Source organism: Metopolophium dirhodum, chromosome 9 (genome assembly GCF_019925205.1).
Source record: "Metopolophium dirhodum isolate CAU chromosome 9, ASM1992520v1, whole genome shotgun sequence".
Taxonomy (NCBI): Eukaryota; Metazoa; Arthropoda; class Insecta; order Hemiptera; family Aphididae; genus Metopolophium; species Metopolophium dirhodum.
The window spans coordinates 18,161,327-18,180,589 of NC_083568.1; the positions used below are offsets into that span (position 1 = coordinate 18,161,327).

The following is a 19,263-nucleotide window of genomic DNA, read 5'->3' on the forward strand; positions in this document are numbered from 1 at the left end:
AATGTTTTTGAATTGGTTGCAAATTATTGCCTAACGAGATACCTATAATTGATTTTTTAAGCATAATATTAATATGCTAAAAAATATATTGCCATTTGTCAGTGACGGCTTTAGGAGTGTGTGTTTGGGAGCTGCAGCACCCACCGTTCCGCATAGGTATTGCATTTTTTTTCTATAAATTACTTAGATATAAGTTATTACGTAGAACTAACTGTATTAATTGTAAACTACCAAAAAATAGGTTAAATTTGTTTTTACCCTGAAGACTGAAGTTATTCATAATAAGTAAATAGTCCTAAGGAACTTTATTATCATCATAGCGCTCACCATAAAAAGTCCAAGATCTGTCACTATTATTGGTTATTTTGAATATTTAAAATGTTTATTTGTATTTCTAATACATATTTTCGTTACGTTCGGAGGCTAATGGCTACCTTTATGCTATACATCCCTGAAAGTCGTAAGAGGTGAATACTTTTATCTATTTAATCATATTATATGAAATCGTACGGCACCCTTAAAAATCACTTAAATTTTGATTTTGTTTGCGTTACAAGTGGCTAAGTCAAAGTACTTACACTAAGTCATCAGTCATCACATTCACATAGTCCACAGTAATAAATTCTGACAATATAGCTATGCAATTTTTCTTTAAAGTTTAAAGCAACCAGATTTTTGTCCATAGACCACAGTAAAATATACTAAATGGCAATACAGACATACAGTAATACATTATATACTAATACTAACATATTGTTTATCTTATTTATCAGGTAAGGATTCAAAGCACAGTTCTGGAGAGGTGCCCAACTGCCCAACAACACAAATATAAATTACAAGATAAGGTACATAGATTATAAATACGGCATTTATAGTATTTATAATTAATGGTAGTATCCAGCGTAGTCAGTAGCTAAGCCCCCCCCCCTACCATTGACTGTGTTGACCTTAAAATTTTATCAAGATTAAAAAAAAAATAAAAAGTGTAAATAAATGATATATTATTGCATTTGTATACTTTGCGTCTTAGCCTCCTCCCCCCCACCATACAAAACTCCTGGCTACACCACTGCGTAGTAGGCACTCATATGTTTTTCAGTCTTTGTCCCTGTTATTTATTTTAATTTAGTATATAAACTAACTAGTAACTACTAACTTCTTTATTATAATATTGTACCTCACCACAAGCTCTGCTTAATGGGGTAAATTAAATAATTAATATACTTATTGACTATTGAAACTGTATTATTCACTCAATAAAAAAAAAATAAAATAAATATTATGAAATTGACGATTATTTCTTTTAGGTAGGCGGGAACGCAGTTTGAAAATATACAACTTTACGTCGTGTCGAGCGGGATTTCCAGCTTGGCGACACTGTGGCGCAGCGGCGGCGACGACCTTGAATAATCGCCAAGAACGCCTAATCTTTGCACTCTAATCACGACAGCAGCTGTTTTTCGCGGACGGGAGTGCAGTCGTAAGTTGTGGTTGTATTTGTGCCGTGCGTTGACCGCAGCTGATGTAGTTGTTGTCGCTTGTCGAACAAGCAGCGGCTCATTCGGAATTCGTATAATCGCATCACCGACGGACCGACCGCCCGCCCGCCCGCAACGCGACAGTTTCGTTTTTACCACTCGAGTGATAATAATAATACAATATCGTTGTACGTCGTCGCTGTCGTCGTTCGCGTTCTTCTCTGCGTCGAACGTTCCAAACACCCGCAATTCTCGCGTTACCGTTCGTAATAATACTGACGCCGTCATCAGCTTTCGGGCGCGGTGAGCGTGTACATTTTTTGGAAGAAAACAAAATCCGCGATTGCAAGAAATTAAACACACGGGATCTCTCACACGTACACGGTCGCGCGCGCACGCTCAGGCACACGCGGGCCGCCGATAATATTATATTACGTCGCGATTCATAAGAATAAATCTATACTGCGCGTGTGTTTTTTTTGTTGTTGTTATTGGTTATTACTCGTTTAGCAGTTTCTCGTCAGTGTGATACCCGGTCGTGTCGGTGTCGTTTCTTATTCGCCGTCGTCCCGATTCCCCTGCCCCGTGTGACGTAATTCGCCCAGCGGAGTTTCGCGAACGTCCGTCGCCACGATATTTTGCTGGATTTAGTTTTTCTGCCTTTCCCGATCGGATTTCCAGCTGCCGAACACCACTGACAGACGATCGACGACACGATCATGTCGCTGAACACAGCTCATGTGCAAGGTGGCGGTTGCCTGATACACGCAGGCGAATGGTGAGTCATAGAAATTTGATTATGTATGCCCCGTGACGTCCGCTGTACCACCTACCTGCGGATTACTATTATTATTGCGGATAGTACTACCTATGCACTCGGTGCAGAATTCGTTGCAGCTGCGACCAATTGCATTTCGGGCCGCGTTCCGCTGTCCCCTCTTACTTTTTCCGCCTTCCGGACGAACCGTTACAGATATGTTTCCCCGCGAGGGGCTCATTCTCGAACAGAATTCGTTTGCGAATGCGGAATGGCATTCGAAGTTTCAAACTTCTGCGTGTCGCAGGCCTGGGGTTACGGCACCTGCTTGTCGTCAGTGGTACGCAATTAGAACACACTCACACCTTTAGTTTGGACTACATCCAAGATGCCTAAGCAGTGGTTATCATGCCAATTTTTAAGACAGGACCACCAACGCTGTCCAATATGTTATAATATTAGGCGTTATATATATTTTTTTCACCGTGTACCTACTTTCTGTATTTACACTTAACTTCCTTGCACTTAGGTAGCAAACAGAAAAAAATTTTTTTAGTATTGTAATGTTATGTAACAAACTAATATGTAATGCATTACCTACCTACCTACTTGTTCTATATTTTTTTGGTTATATTAGGTACTTAGATGGAAATTAGAACTGATCTTTGTAACACTTAAGATACATCATATATTTCACCACTGTTAGCAATATTCTAGAATATTCTATGAGTAATCATTATTTCATTGTACTTTCTAATGCAATTTGATGTCATTAAAAAATTTATTTAAGTTCTATTAAGTACCTACTATCGGCATTTAGTATTTTAGATTATAATAGCGGAGGGATGAATGTATTGATTTTACAATGATGAGTGTTTTTTTTTGTGTCTGTTATCACATTTTTTCTGTTAGATTTTCTCAATTTACTTCCATTATCAACATATTGAAGCAGATGATGATATTTTTATAATTGTTGTAATTAAGTTTACAATTTATTATAATAGGCACCTACAATTAAAAATGTATTAATCTGTTATGAACAGTATGCATTTGCAATATATACCATAAAATACTGTAGGAATCTATTTAGGGGCATTTTTACCATAGTCGTTATGGCAATGCCCCTGGCAAATCATTGTAATTGCACCCCCAACCCCACCACCATAAAAAAATAAGACAGTTTTGTTAAATCACAATTCTAAATTAGCCAATGTATCATATTAATTGATAATTTAAAATTCTTTTTTTTTGTCTTTCCTTTTAAATTCTTAACCTGAATGGTTTTTCAGATCAATTTTTTAGTCTACCTATTTATGGAAAATTTGAAATTTTTACTTAGGTACTACTCAAATAAAAATTAAATATGTTTATCTTTGGCTTTTTTTTTAACCAAAATCATGTTTTCTATCCAGTAGGTAAGTACCTACTGAGAGCTATACCGTTAGTGGTACCTAGGTAATCAGTAGATTTTTAAGAATCCTCGAAAATTCAAAATCTGGTGTAAAAAAATTGCTACTATTTTGGCTACTATACTCTGTTCAACGAAAGAGTGCATGAGCCGCCCCTTCAATAATGTCCAAGTCCGCTCCCGGCGATGATCATAATTGTCAGCTTTCGGAGAGAATCAGTTGCACGTGTGGCGCTCTCATAATATATAGTGTTGGGGTCATTCGAGGGGTTATTGGAGAAGGAAACGGAGCCTCAACGAGCTTTTAGTCGTCAGTCTACATGCGCAAAACCTGTGGGCTCTCTCGTTGAACAGAGTATAGTGGTTTTTCTTGTGGTTTACTTTCTAATAAGTACTAAGTAGTATACTGTTACAATTATTATTATTTTTTAATGTACCAATATTTCTATGTACCTAAATGGTTCCCTGTATTTTTAGAGCATTAGGTATTAAAATAAAACTCGTAATGAAATTATCTAGGAACATGGTAATGAACAAGGAAGGTCATGTTTGTACAATTGTTATTCAGTACTTATGTACCTACCTATAATATTATTAAAACAAAAATCTATTTTTATATCAAGTATAGGTAGGTATAGGAATATGGAATTCATAATATTTACCTCAATACCTACCTATTTTCTTACTTGTAAAAAATGTACTAAAAACAAACATTATAAATACTTTATAAAATATTTTTTATAGTTGTGACCTTGGTTGTGACAGGTATGCATCTGATAAATTCAATTTGTGATTACTAAATTAATATTTTGTTCATTATCATTACTTTTGTTTTTTATACTTAACAAAATTAATAATATGAGTAACACATTGTCCTGCCTTGAATACGGTCTCTGAAATATCTTTAAATAATGCTTTAGGTTAATAGGTACTTCCCTGTTTCAATGTAGTTACCTAAATATAAAAATAATAAAATTGTAACTTGTGTAATTATACATTTATGTATTTTACGATGTAATTTATAATATCCCTAATCACTGAACCATATAAATTATAAATCATAGGTAATTAATCAATAAATATCCGAGTATTTACTATAGGTACTAAGGCTTGAGATGTGAGTCCTATGACTATAAAACATATTCCTAAGACTTTTTTTAAATAAACTGATGTCATGTTATATTCGTCCCATAGGTAATTATATTCTTTATGTGGATGTCTTCTGGCTCCAGAGGTGTTATTAAGGATGTATATTTGTCATTTGTGATTCTCATATTATGAATAAAATTTAACATATTTTTGGTAAAACGCAAGGAAAAAAGATACTTAACAATTTTTAACAAATAAACAGAAATGTACTTACGTAATGTAATCTTCTTTTCTTTTTTTTAGCATTATTTTGTTTACTGATGCTGTTACCATTGACTTTCACGGCCAAGATGGCAGAGCATTTCATGGTTCTAAAGTGGGAAAACTTTTTTTAACTACTCATCGTTTGATTTTTATCAACAAATCCGACAAAGACGAGCTTTTATCATTTAGTATGCCATTTGTTACTCTTAAAGATGTAAGTATCTTTAAAACTGAAATATATAGGTAATTCAAGTTTTTGCATGTTCTAATTTTGAGATTGTTGTAAAAATTAGGTTGAATTGGAGCAACCAGTTTTTGGTTCAAACTATATAAAAGGTAAAGTACGTGCTCAGCCTAATGGAAACTGGGTAGGTGAAGCAAAATTCAAATTGATATTTAAGAAGGGAGGTGCTATTGATTTCGGAAGAGCCATGTTAAGAGCAGCATCAATGGGTATGTTTTTTTTTACATATAATATAATTGTACCTATACAGATCTATATTCAATATGAATCAAAAAAATTAATTTAGCTAATAATAACTATCCTCAAATGGATAATCCGCCGGCCTACGCTCCACCTGAAGGTCCATACTATATGGCTGATGTTCCGTACGGTGTACCTCCTCCTGGCTACTATGGATGGATGCCTTCAACTGCAGCTTTCCCAGATGCACCACCTCGTAAATATATATTTTGTTTTAATGATGATTGATTTTTAGTAAAATTTGTATAAAACACATACATATTTGTTTTTTTGACACATTTTATTAATAATTAAAAAAAATTGGCTGAAAATAGTTTAAATATCATTATTATTATTTTTTAGCTCAATCTGTCTATAGAACCGATATGCCTCCACCATATCCAGGTATTATTGGTTTCACTGGTAATCCAGGTTATGCAAGCGCTCCACCTGCACAAACAGCTCCACCTCCACAACTTTTTAATGGACAAGGTATTAATAGTTTTGGATTTAAATAATCACATTGTCTTGTATATTTGCCAGTAAAATAATTTTTTTTTACCACTATTAATATGTTTTGGTGAAAATTGAGATCTGTACTTATATACCATGCACAAATTACTTGTATCACTGCATGTTATATAGTTAAATCACTATTTTAGCACTTATAATATTATTTGTACTTTTAATATAACTCATTAAGGAGATTCGATACCGTGATTTTCTGTTTTTGTCTAACACACACGCAACATAGGATTTTAGACTGGTTCTTTGCCAAACATATCAATTGATCTAATGAACTAATAAGAATTCTAAAAACAGATTTGAATTTGTCGTCAAGTCTGCTTGAAATCAATTTTCCTACATTTTTGATTTTAACTTCTCCAAAAATTAAAATATGACAATTTTTAAATTCCTTTTTTTAATATGACATTTTTAGGAATTGGGGGGATAATATCATACATGTGGGAAAGCCAATTTCAAGTATATTTGACGACAAATTCAAATCTGTTTTCAGATTTCTTATCGCTTTCAATAGATCAATCAGAATATTTGGCAAAAAACACGTCTAAAATACTATGTCACGTGTGTGTTAGCCATATAACTAGAATCCCCCTAATAGGATGTTACACCCGCATGTGCTGTCTCTGTCTTACAAACACATAATTTGGCAAATTGTACGCTCTGAATAATATATTTAACTCTATTATGATAAATATTGGAGCAAACTGACCTATTATTAAATTTAGAAGTGAGAATATGATCTTGTGAACCTTATAGGTTTTTTTTTTATATTTTAATTTTAAACCAAGTTATGAGTATTTTAAAATTGTAATTAGTTTGCGCATTTTAAAATACTTATAACTTACTTTAAAATTAAAATATAAAAAAAACCTATGAGATACACTAGATAATATTTTCTCTTCCAAATTTTATAACAAGTCAATTCTCTCCAATATTAATCATAACAGAGTTAAATAGAGTGTTCAGAATGTGCAATTCGCCAAGTTTTGTGTTTGTAAGACAGAGACAATGCATGCAGGTGTTGCACCCTCTTAACATTAATATTAATTTCAATGTCACTGAGTAAAATTAAATGTGATTCTACGTGTGATTAGTGAGATTGCATTGAACTATTTTTTTTTAAGTTTGTTTATTTTACCAGTAGTATTTAATTTTTTCGTAGATAATACCAATATAAATGAACAAGTTAGCGAAGAAAAAGTTAAAAATAATCAATAATGTGATTTGAATTAAAAGGAGCATATAATTTATCAATACCTATATAATAATATAAAAGTAAAGATATATATTAATTTTTTTTAGTACAGTGCTACTAAAATATATTGTTTTACTAAAGACTGTTATACCATTCGGCTGTCTAAAAATGGAACACAGTAATACCTCTTATCAAAATAGACTTTTTTACATATTCATATTCCCTGATATTTTTTATTCTAACCTCTGCAATATTACCATTAGCTTATAATTTAGTAACAAGTAACAACCATAGTATTTGTACGACAAGTTTTTTCAAAACCCAAAACACAGATCTACAATATGACATACAAAATTCCTATACATTGTTATCAAAAATTATTAGTTTAGTAAACTGGCTCTCCTGCAAAATATTAGAAGTGGTAGTTACGGTGTTTTGTTTTTGGACAGCCACATTTTAGTTACCCTAATTAATAGTGTGTATGTTATAATATAAAATATAAAATTTCAAAAAATCTGGTCATCAAACAAAATATTTTATAAAACTACTATAATATTAATCTTTAAAAAAAAAATTATAAATCTTAAAGTAACAGATGCATAATATTTACAGATGCAAAAGCAGCAGAAGCAGCACAAAGTGCATACTTTGATCCCAACAGGCCACAGATGGCTTATGTTCCACCACCATCATATTATGTAAGTTTTTATGTTATAATTATTTAAAAAACATGTTATATCAAAATTATTATAAAAATAAAAAAAAATAAATATATTATACTCTGTATGGTATTAGAAATTAACTTGTCTATCAAGTAAGCTTCTTCAATAATATCGATATTGTGAACTTTTTTTTTAGAAATTTAGGTATCGATAATCGTAATATATCGTTAATCATAATATATTGATAATCAATGTACATCAAGATAAACTGATTTTCATGCCAAAGCTCTTGAATAATATATTTCAAAACAATCAATTGTTAATATAATACCCACTAGCTACTACCTAGTGGCTAGTACCCAGTCAATTGAGTATTTGAGTATTGGCATATATGATAGTCATAGAGATATCGGAATATCGATACCTACATTTTTTTTTCAATATCGCACAATTTAAAACGATATCGATATTCAAAAATATATCATTGAAGAAGCCTACTATCAAGTATCTAGTCCAGAGAGATTATCAACCTAAATGGTTTTTATTGGTACTTTTATAGTTATACATACCTGTTTATAATACAACTATTGTTTTCGATATCCAAATGTTTCTAGCACCTCAAGTCAGACACTAAATTGTCAATAAAATAAAAAATTTTTGACCTTCAAATCAGCTCTTATAAATTATTTCTATTCTACCATCAATTATAGTACTTTTATTTATTATTTTTTCATTTAAATAATAAGTTACTACAATTTAACATTTTTAATACCTAACAAATAATGCATAATATGTTTGCTATGTGTAGTATAATATTGTAAATAGTTGGTAATAGTTGATCACTCACTGAATTTAAATGAAAAAAGTAAAGTTAAATGATGAATTTAATACATATAGTGTGATAACATTTTTAATACTAATATCATGATTGGCCTCCAATATAAAGGAAACAGATCAGTTGATTCAGTGTCACTTAATATGTTCTGGTTTTTGTTTGACAACTGTCTAAAATAAATAATATATTTTTTTATTATGTTTCAGGAACTTCCTCCACCTTACAAAGAAGCCGAAAATAAGAAGAACGATTAAAATTACAAAAAAAACACATGTTTATGTCTACATTCCATTGATTGTTTTTTATAATTGTATTGTTTTTTTTTTTTAAGTGGTATTGAAATATGCAAGGATCTTTAAAAATGTGATTATATTGCATCATTTCAACAGTTTATTTATCTTAGTCAATATGGGGATAATTACCATCACATTTAATCATACATTAGAAATCGCTCATTAACTTTTTTTTTAAATTGTTTTTATTCAATGATGTTAGAGAACAAAAGTAGTAATATATCAAAGAAAGGATTGAAAATGATGCTTTAAAATCTCATGTGTTTCTGAGTTAGACATTCATTTAGTACTTATTTAAAACATACTTTTAGTCAATGCAATGTCTTTATTTGTGTATTCCAAGTATGTCATCTCCGCGTTAACACATTATTATTAATAATTTTTATATTATACTACGTCCACTATGTGTACTATTATAATCACTATTAAGAAAATGTCATACTAATTATTATTATCCTTGTAAATATTTTTCATTAAATGTGTTTTTACAAATTCTGTTGAATAATTTTAGATTTCAACGAGTTCTTACAATATATTTTTCACTGTCGCGCAAGAGATTTATTGTATTTTATTTATGGGCGATTTCTATTATATCCATATGGTTATTTTATTCAAATATTATACTATTTTTATACGCTTATTTTGTTTCATTTCATTTAGTTATATATAAAAAAAACTATATATTCTTCATAATAAAAATTAACTGAAATATTTTAGTTTTATTTGACATTGTAAATTATTTACTTATATGATTTTGGTGTACAAGGTAACTATCAACTGTTATTACAATAATAATAATACTTCACCTCTTGGCTACGGTTAGATTACACGTAAAATACCTGATGAGGCAGCAAATGAAGAAATTAACTTAATTAGTATCATAATATTATTATATTTTGAAAAGTTATATTTTATTATACAATAATATATAAATATAATATATTAAAGCAAATGTACTAATTGCGTTAACTTATAAATATTTTCCTTCATATTTTTGAGTTTTATGCGTGTAATAAATTATGCTATCATAATAATTGTAAATACCACTGTATCAGTGGTAGTTACCAATTTAAAGTAATTAATGGTGTATATTGGTTAAGATATAAACTGCACTGACACAAACACAAGTAGGTACTCAGTATGTAGTATGTTATTAATAAATTAATTTCATACTTGGCTTATTAGGTAATAGGTAGTTCTTTAATATTACACATATTCGATAGGTAGAATTATATGCCAGTGGGGTTTGGGGAAGATTTTATTGTGAAACGATGATTCAAGAAAACAAAAAGTATTTAAATTTGTAATTGATTATTCGGTCGGTACCTACTATGTTGTAACAAAATATTTTCGAAAAAACCTATTTTGTCAGTAAATTAGTACCTATTCATATTATATAGGTACTGGTTGGGTGGTACTGCTGAGTGCCTGCTTTTAAATGCTAACCTCCTGTAAATAACCATTAAGGGCCAGTTGTACCGTCTACGGTTAAACTACGATTAAGCTTAATCAGCTGATAACAGATATTTAACCGTGCTAATTCGGCCGGTTAAACCCTGATTAACTTTAATCATAGACGGTACAACTGGCCCTAACTCTCAAATTTACTCATTACCTATACTTAACCTATATTTTTTTTTTTTTTTTTTTCATTGGGTAACCCGCGGCAACATAGGCCATTGGGTGTGGGGAGGGCACAGTAGGTTTTTTATATTGGGTAGGTTGATACACGTGTGTTGTGTTTGGCAGAATTTCTAATGGGACACCCGTAGGTTTCTGCCGTGCCCCGGGGTGGGGGGATGGCGGCACTTGTTCTCCGGACACCGTGACTTGCACGGAGAAAAATGCCGCCCAGTGGTCGAGGATCGAACTCGGACCGGCTGTGCCGAATCCGTCGCGTTGGACCGCTCGGCCACCTCGTCCCCCACCTATACTTATTAAACTGTATAGATTGTAAATAATTTTAATAAAATAAAGATATCACCCAAACCATAAATTAAATGTGTTAAATAATATGTTAAATCTATGGCCAAACTATTTTTAATAGGTAGGTAGCAGTTGCTGAAATTTAATGCTCTATAGTGTCAGCAAATGGAGATCTATTATTTTTCTTATATATTGTAATACAGTCAAATCCGCTTAATTGACACACATCGGACGGTGACCAATTTGTCCCCATTATCCAGACTGTCCCGATCAACCGAAGAATATAATACATTCATTCGGGACTATCATTAATGTCCCCATTAAGCGGGTGTCCCGAATAAGCGGATTCTACTGTATATAAGTTATTGTTGCTATTCATGATTCATGGTTACAGAAAATAAAATAGTTATTGTGATTGTTTATTAACTCATGTCAATACCGATTACCGAATCACAGACGTAGGTACCGTATAGAATATGATATTGTGATTTGAATAAAGTTCGCATACCTGATGCCTAGCAATAAAATAAGTCAAAATATTTTACGTGCGTCGCCTAGCCATTTGTATAGTATGTGAATTTCCGTTGGCATGATAGCTCACAAGCAGTCGAATCTTTATAAAAAATACCGTCTCTTGAATTTTAACAACACATACAATATTATGTTACATGGGTAAATACTAAATGCATGGACATTTGGTAACTTTAATGACACACGGGCGTTTCGGTATCGCCGAGACGGTCACGGCATCGCGCTCTACCGATCGTGGTCGGTCATGAGAAACTCAATTTCGATCGTACGTCACCGCTAGAGCGCGGTGTCCGACCTCTGCCGACTCTCACCAGTTGTCACCAGTGTTTATTTGCTGTGTATATATCACGGACTAAGATGCAACGGACAGGTGAGGAGTAGCTTATCGGTGGCCTCGAAAGTATATACAAGAGGCAAATACGGGGGTCGTAATCATAATAAATTGAGAGTTAACAGCGCCATCTGTATAAACCACGGACCTTAGATCATATACAATGGATGGAGTGTGTATTTCTCGTATACCGAGTGCTGTGTCCAACATAACTTTCCACTACCCATTTGGTTTCAAGGTACAAAGAGTTATGACGCATGCGTTTCGCCAACAATCACTATGAAATGTCCAATGAGTGGTGGGGGGTCATGTGGACCTTAGAACATATTCAATGGATGGAGCTACTTTAATCATTTGCTGTGTCCAACATAACCAACCCCCCCACTTGTTGGTTATTTTATAGTGATTGTTGGCGAAACGCATTCGTAATAACTCGTTGTACCTTGAAATTAAATGGGTGGTGGAGTGTTATGTTGGACACAGCTCGGTATAGGAGAAACACCCACATAGCTCCGTCCATTGTATATGATCACGGTATAAGATCATTGTATAAGACACGGACTGAGATACAAAATGTGACGCTAAATAATACCACTGGTAGCGCTGAAAGCATTCAATTATGAGTGTTGATGATAACAGAGGAACCTTTTGCGGGCTGTCCCCCGTCCACCATGTCGTTTCCAGTCCATTATATCTTAGTCCGTGGTATATAATATTATACAACCGAACCGATGGGATAGTCTTGAGGCGCTCTGAGTGATCGACGTCAAACCAACAGCCGTACGGCAGACCCCGTGACTATTCTTTACGACATGTAAAATATTTTAAAGTGTACCTCATTACAACATTATCAATCGCTCCACTGTGCAACAACGATTCCTTTCGGATATGGCACCCGGAGTGGCCTGAACGTTCGTTCAACTCTACCTTCGCCTGACAAAATTTTTTTTCCCAATTTTAATTTTTTCTTTAACCCGCTGGTTTTCGGAGAGTGTAAAAAATAACAACACATTACAATCGTCGTATATTTTATATCGTATTTGAATATTTCATTATATTATTTCACCAGTTTAATAATGGTAAATACCGCTACCGCATGGAATGGTGTGAACGGGTTCGTATGGTATAAATAGCTATTACTACGTGTTTACTTGGCGTGCTTAGCGATAACGACACTCGCATGTCTTTGCGGCTAATAATACGTGTTCCTATGGATTAGAAAAAGGTTTAGGGTCCAGCTTTTTAAATTTTCCAAAATTTTATAAAATTAATTGAAAATTAAATTTTATATTTTTGTTGTCACCTTAGTTAATAACTATTTTTTCACTTATCTACCGCCCGATGCCCCGATACCTAAATTTCAGAAAATTAGTAACATGTGAAATTGTGTGTCTACGATGTCAGATTACTGATTACTGATCAGTATAGTCGAATTAATAATGCTTCGACCTATTGGCTATTACCTATTACTGGAATTATACCTATATTAGCCGCTACCTACCTACTGTATACAATATACGTAGGCAGTTATATTATATTATATATAGCGTGTTGGACGCTGTTGGTAAATTAGTATAGTAAATTCACGTGTCGTTGTTTTTACAGCGAAACTTTTGACTAAACGTAATAAACGGAACTGCTGCAGACCTGCACGCACCGCGGGATGACGATTTGGCCGAACGTGTCTTATATATTATTTTATTTTATCGCACCTACCTACCTATTAAATTTTATCACGTGTCGACACACGTTTCACGCCGAAGGGGACGGACTCAGGATCCATTCTGGCTTGCTATAAACAATGTTTTGAAGTCGGCAAATAAAAAAAAAAAAATATGTTAATCGAAATTTTTTATATTTCCAACCGGCAGTGTACATACACGTTTTGTAATTATTAATAATTTGTATAGTTATGCGAATATTGTGACTGACCTTAGCAAGCGGTAAACGGTAACACGTAGGTACAAAAATATATTGCAGCCTTACAGGGTGGTTCTAAATAATACTTAGCACATGTTCAAGGTGTATATAGCTGTGGAGCTTTAGCATTGGGTGAGGGGGGCATAAGTATTGATCAGGAAGTGGCTTATGAGGGCCTAGTAGCTCCAAAAAAATTTATTTGAAGTTAAAGCCCCCCTAAAAATTAGAAAATAAGCAATCTTCAGTACAGATTACATAATTGTGTATGGATAATTTTTTTATTATTATTCAGTACATATAAAAAATATTTTTTGCCTAAAAATGTATTATATGTGGAACCTATGTGATATTAATTTTTTTTAGATAACATATGCCGCGATTCCCGATCAACACACAATATACAATATCGAATAATATTATATTGTGTTTATATAATTATTGTACAGTTGTGATTTGTATCTATATAATATAGTTTGACAGTGGTGTAGAGATCTGTTTGTTACCAAACGTTTGAGCCCCCCTCAATGTTTAACAGGATCTGCACCTATGCTGCAGTAGTTGTAGCTGGTACCTACTACCTTATATACAATAATAATAAGCAAATATACTGTGTGCGTTTGGATTCGGTAAGTTTCATAGATTTCTGCATCGCCCAGGCGATCGAAGGGTAAACGAGGATTAACGTTGTACATTACACCTATACGTGCTGTAATATATTATTATAATATATCCGCAACATTCGGCATTTCACGTACACTCAGATCGTACCCGCTATTAAATATTTTCGTTTAAACTTTAAACGTCGTGGGTCGACCGCGAGTCCGCGACAGAGCTCCACAAAATCGCTTTGACGTTGTAAATGAGTGCGTGCGGAAAAAATGGTACCTACCTATTTGGCTATACCTGCTATGTAAATTCTGTATATTGTAAACTAGAAATATAATATAATATCGTTGGCCAGCCACTATTCATTACTTTATTAGATTTTTTTTCATAACGATTTGTACTATGCCCCTCTCTGAGCACTTGGACAACAATACAAATAAATAAATAATTATACTGTGAAACTTAATTATACTTTTTTACGTTTGTTAATACTATAAGGTGTGTAGGTTTATATTATTATATAATTATAAATTAAAAAAATTGTATTTTATATGCAAAAATAAAATTAAAATTCGCCATGATATTGATTTGATCCAAGAAATGAAGAAAACACTATTGTTGTTCTAAGACTTTCTCAGTGCCGTAAAAATTATAGGTGCAGGCGGTGCACAGCTCTGGGACCCGCAGGGTCAAAGGGCCCTTGGGCCTTGGCGGATAGATGTCAATTTTTTTTTTAAAATTTAATTCATAATAATTTAATTATTATAATGTATTTAATTTCATGTAACGAAATGTAAAAGCCTGGTCCGTTTTACTTGGAATTGTTTATCAACATATTGGGAAATTTACTAAGTCAAGAGTGACATAAATAGATTTGTTGATTATTATGCGTGATATCGCGATACCGATACAAACACACACACTAAAAAAGTACGGGGAGCAGAGCTGACCGTTCTACTTTATTCACCACTATAGATATAATATAGGTACCGATCGTCAGACGACATTAATCATATTTAGCTATTAGCTAATATGTCTATGTAACTGTTATTTCCTTGTTTACCTACTTTAAAGTGTAAAAATGTAGAATATTATGTTATTGTGTTTGTGACTTGTGTAACATACTTATACTTTCATATTATATAATTCATATTTTTATTATCTTATTATTTCTTAATATAAATATTTTAATATCAAAAAGTTCCCAGTGGTGCGGCCAAAAGAAAAGAAACTTCAACAAACACAACATCTTTTGAAAACAAATACAAAAATTAAGAATTATTTTGAATGCAACCAACATGTTAATGGTAAATTTAAAATTGTTTACACACAAATGTTTATCAGTTTTAATTATATTAATAATAATTAATGTATTTAGTATTTTAGTTTATTAAGTATCTTGCATCTTTAGTTATAGTCAATTTAACTGTATTACATTAAAATATGTTATACATACAACATAGAAAATATAAAATTCAATATTTTCTAGTGTTTTACTTAGATGTTAAAAATGAAGACAACCAAGACAAAATGATTGCTGGTAAATCTACTGAATCGTGTACAATAGAAATGCATTCAACTAGTACTCAGGGTTAGTATAATTTTAATTTGTTTATCTGTAAGTAAACTACAATTTTATTATAATTAAACATTTATCTAGAGAAAAAGCATAAAATCTAATAGGTACCTATAATTTAGGCACCCATTACTTTTCAATAACTATAATGCATTATTTGAATTTACGTATAGTTTAACATTGTGTTAAATTTTTGTTATTCATATTTGTACCTATTTTAAATGGTATACAATTTATAAAAACAGAAAAATACTAATATATTTAATACACAATAATACTCAATATACTTATGAATTATGATATACCTACCCAATACACAATAATACATTAATAAATAATAGGTACTCAATTTTTTCTAGTTCGATAATTTGTGTGTTTTCTACTATTTTACTCAGATGTTAACAATGAAGACAACCAAGACAAAATTATTGCTGGTAAATCAACTGGATCGTGTACAATAGAAATGCATTCAACTAGTACTCAGGGTTAGTATAATTTTAGTCAATCATTTTTATTCATTAAAAGAAAATAGCTACCTACTTCACTAATAAAAACTGATGTTTTTAAAAATCAGGTACCTATATTAAAATAATTTATTATTTGTAAATCAAGTAGGTACCTAACTATTTTTATTCTATTACATTAATAATTAAACTTGAAGTTAGATTATCCGACTGATCGTGGACATTTTAAAGGATTTATAATAGACAGCAAACTTAAACGTAGCATTTTGACTTATGGTCCTTGTATACCGTTAATACAGTTTCCATACAGGATTGTACATGGCAAAAATAGAAAATTTTCAGTTGACTATTACAATATGAAAACTAAAACTGGTGTTATAATTTCCCGTCTTTGGCTCTGTTACTCTGTTGAATTAGATAAAGTATACTGTGAAACATGCTGGCTTTTTGTTGATTACAATCATCGAAATTTTAAGTCAGAATGGATTGAAGGCATTGATGATTGGCAACATTTGTTCCAAAAAATAATTTCTCATGAAATATCAGGTCCTCATTTAGTGCATTCAATGCAACTTAGACTTGTATGGGCAAATAAGTGTACTATTGATAAAGAGTTAGAAGTTCAAATTTCTAATGAAGCTAAATACTGGAGAGATGTTTTGGAAAGAATAATTAAAATAATTTTAAGTCTTACTGCTGGTAATTTGGAACTCCGTGGTAATGAAACCAATCAATTTTGCGAAGGAAATTTTCTTAGAACAGTAAAACTATTTGCAGAATTTGACCCACTTTTAAGAACACTTCTTGATGAAAAAGATGGCCATATTAAATATCTAAGTCCAGCTATTCAGAATGAGTGAATTGAAATTTTATCTTGCAACTTAAGGACAATCATTTGTGATGAAATAAAAATGTCTACTTTTTTTCTATAATTGTTGACTCAACTCAAGATATTACAATATTATAGGCAGTCACTGCATCTCTTTCTACCTACAAACTTTATGTCAGAGACTCAGAGTTCACAAAAAAAATAGGGGCTGTTATCGCCACACTCGCGTAAAAATGTCCATGTTCCGACGTGGCAGATTTGATCTTCAATGCTTACCTATATGTTGTTATTACATCATCGATATCTACAGCTATAGTGCGGAAGATCGGTACAGGTGGACTGGCGATCGTCGATGTACAATATTATGAACGATGACGATCTATATCGACGAAAAAAAAAAAATCACGACCTGGATCCGAACGGGAACTTAACGCCAACGGATTTTAAAGTTTGAATCATTCCGCCCCCGCCGATCGACCTTTGAAACACACGACTTTAAATTAAATTGATATTTTCGTCTTTTACCTTTTTATTTTTTCTTAAACGTCGCTCGCCAGAGGGTCTATATATTATTAGAGATGTGTACGACGATGACGTCCATATTATTGCGTATAAGGTTACTGCAGGTTATCACACTCGTTTAATGTAAAAGTCTTCGATGACGCGGAACAGTGTGCACGACGGTCACTCGTGGCGTAACTAACGGATTGTAGGTATGTCTATGGCCACGTACAAAACGTTTTCAGGATTTTTTTTTCCTACGGTCCTTTTCTGTTGTCTTTACATCGTTGTGTACGCGCCTCACTATATATATTACTGGTATATACAGAGTGTCTTCTTCATATGTTGTGTGTCAAACATTTGTGTTTTATCGTTAGAGTCTTAGGTATGTTTTTTAAATACATATACTTCCGCCAAGGTCCCCGGCCTAAATATATATCATAACTGCAGATTGTACTTTATCAGTATAAAATCATGATACCGCGGTTCATAAAAAATCGTAAATGCCGATAACTGTATATGTTATGTATTGTATTATTTGTATTAAAAAAAGTGTTGTAAAACGACTTCTAAAATCTAATGTGTATATATATATATAAAAATAAAGTCATCAAAACACATAACATATTATGTCTAGATTTACGACGAATCGACCGTGTTTCGCGGTCTGTGTATATAACATACAACTGCCCTGTATAATATACAACACACACTCATGCACCTCATCTATATACGCATATCATCGTATGGTTCACTGGTTGTAGTCGGCAGGTACCGATTTCTCACGGACGTATAATGTAATATATAAGGTACTACGCGATGTGTGTATCACATATACATATAGGTACATAACGGCGGTATATATACCATACGGAGCGTCATATTTGTTCTGGTCCGGAAAGCGCAAGACGCCGTGTTCTATCTTCTATCCCTTTACGTTGTTTCGCGTGTGCGAGTAGTACTTACCTACCCATGTGTGTGTGTGTGTGTGTGTGTCTACTGTCTATAGTTATATAATATTATATGATATACACTGCAACCGCTTTTACGCTGATCAATACGCGTGGAGTTTGCCCGTCGCGTCAGATGGGCCGCATATTACAATATACTATTATAATATAAGTACTAAAATAACGCGTACGACGATGGGGGTACGATGATTATTATTATTATTGTGTAAGCGCCGTCGTCTGGTTTGATCGATTTGAAAGACGGAGCGGAGATCGCGGTCGTTCCGGCGCGGTGTTTTTTTCTCATTCTATTTCTCCTATATCTTTGTATAATATATTATAATGTTGTATACAGGTTTTATTTTATCGAATCCGCGAGCGCGAAAGCGACAACGAACGGCTTCGTTTATTATATTACGTTGTATACATATTACCTGTACACACAGTTGCGGTGGGGCGTGCGCGTATGACGATAATAATAATTTATAAAGTCGAGCGCGTTTTATTTTTCACCGGTAATCTTGTAAACGTTTCTGTGCCAACGACAAAATCGCATTATTATACGACTTGGACGGTTGGATGCGTATCGTACGGTCGTATACGGTTCGCATATATACTCTATAAAAATAATTATAATAATTATTATGAAGTAGGTGATTA

The 19,263-nt window shown here is 32.7% G+C and overlaps 3 protein-coding genes across 4 annotated transcripts; all 3 read left to right on the forward strand.

Annotated features, from left to right (window-relative positions):
- The first annotated feature begins 1,356 nt into the window (after positions 1–1,356).
- Positions 1,357–9,925, forward strand: LOC132952195 (WW domain-binding protein 2). Of its 2 annotated transcripts, none has more exons than XM_061024396.1 (7): positions 1,357–2,256; positions 5,036–5,210; positions 5,290–5,449; positions 5,527–5,676; positions 5,823–5,951; positions 7,804–7,877; positions 8,883–9,925. In XM_061024396.1, exons 1-7 carry the CDS (start codon positions 2,198–2,200, stop codon positions 8,928–8,930), a joined length of 795 nt encoding a protein of 264 aa, XP_060880379.1. In that variant the 5' UTR covers positions 1,357–2,197; the 3' UTR covers positions 8,931–9,925. The 2 variants fall into 2 exon arrangements, with proteins under 2 accessions (XP_060880379.1, XP_060880378.1); XM_061024395.1 differs by having other exon boundaries at positions 1,367–2,256; positions 7,792–7,877.
- A 2,928-nt stretch (positions 9,926–12,853) lies between these two features.
- LOC132952503 (uncharacterized) lies at positions 12,854–16,392 on the forward strand. The gene is made up of 4 exons (XM_061024806.1): positions 12,854–12,871; positions 15,485–15,590; positions 15,773–15,874; positions 16,255–16,392. Exons 1-4 carry the CDS (start codon positions 12,854–12,856, stop codon positions 16,347–16,349), a joined length of 321 nt encoding a protein of 106 aa, XP_060880789.1. The 3' UTR covers positions 16,350–16,392.
- A 287-nt stretch (positions 16,393–16,679) lies between these two features.
- LOC132953022 (uncharacterized) lies at positions 16,680–17,183 on the forward strand. Its single transcript, XM_061025573.1, has one exon. It carries the CDS (start codon positions 16,680–16,682, stop codon positions 17,181–17,183), a length of 504 nt encoding a protein of 167 aa, XP_060881556.1.
- Positions 17,184–19,263: the final 2,080 nt, after the last annotated feature.

Excerpts from the sequence above, each read along its gene's own strand:
- LOC132953022 (XM_061025573.1), top strand. The coding sequence starts at position 16,680 with ATGAAAACTAAAACTGGTGTTATAATTTCCCGTCTTTGGCTCTGTTAC.
- LOC132952503 (XM_061024806.1), top strand. Across the intron at positions 15,591-15,772 it reads ATGCAACCAACATGTTAATG|TGTTTTACTTAGATGTTAAA; the intron begins GTAAATTTAAAA and ends AATATTTTCTAG. Across the intron at positions 15,875-16,254 it reads GCATTCAACTAGTACTCAGG|ATGTTAACAATGAAGACAAC; the intron begins GTTAGTATAATT and ends TATTTTACTCAG.
- LOC132952195 (XM_061024395.1), top strand. The coding sequence starts at position 2,198 with ATGTCGCTGAACACAGCTCATGTGCAAGGTGGCGGTTGCCTGATACAC. Across the intron at positions 2,257-5,035 it reads CTGATACACGCAGGCGAATG|CATTATTTTGTTTACTGATG; the intron begins GTGAGTCATAGA and ends TCTTTTTTTTAG. Across the intron at positions 5,677-5,822 it reads TTTCCCAGATGCACCACCTC|CTCAATCTGTCTATAGAACC; the intron begins GTAAATATATAT and ends ATTATTTTTTAG.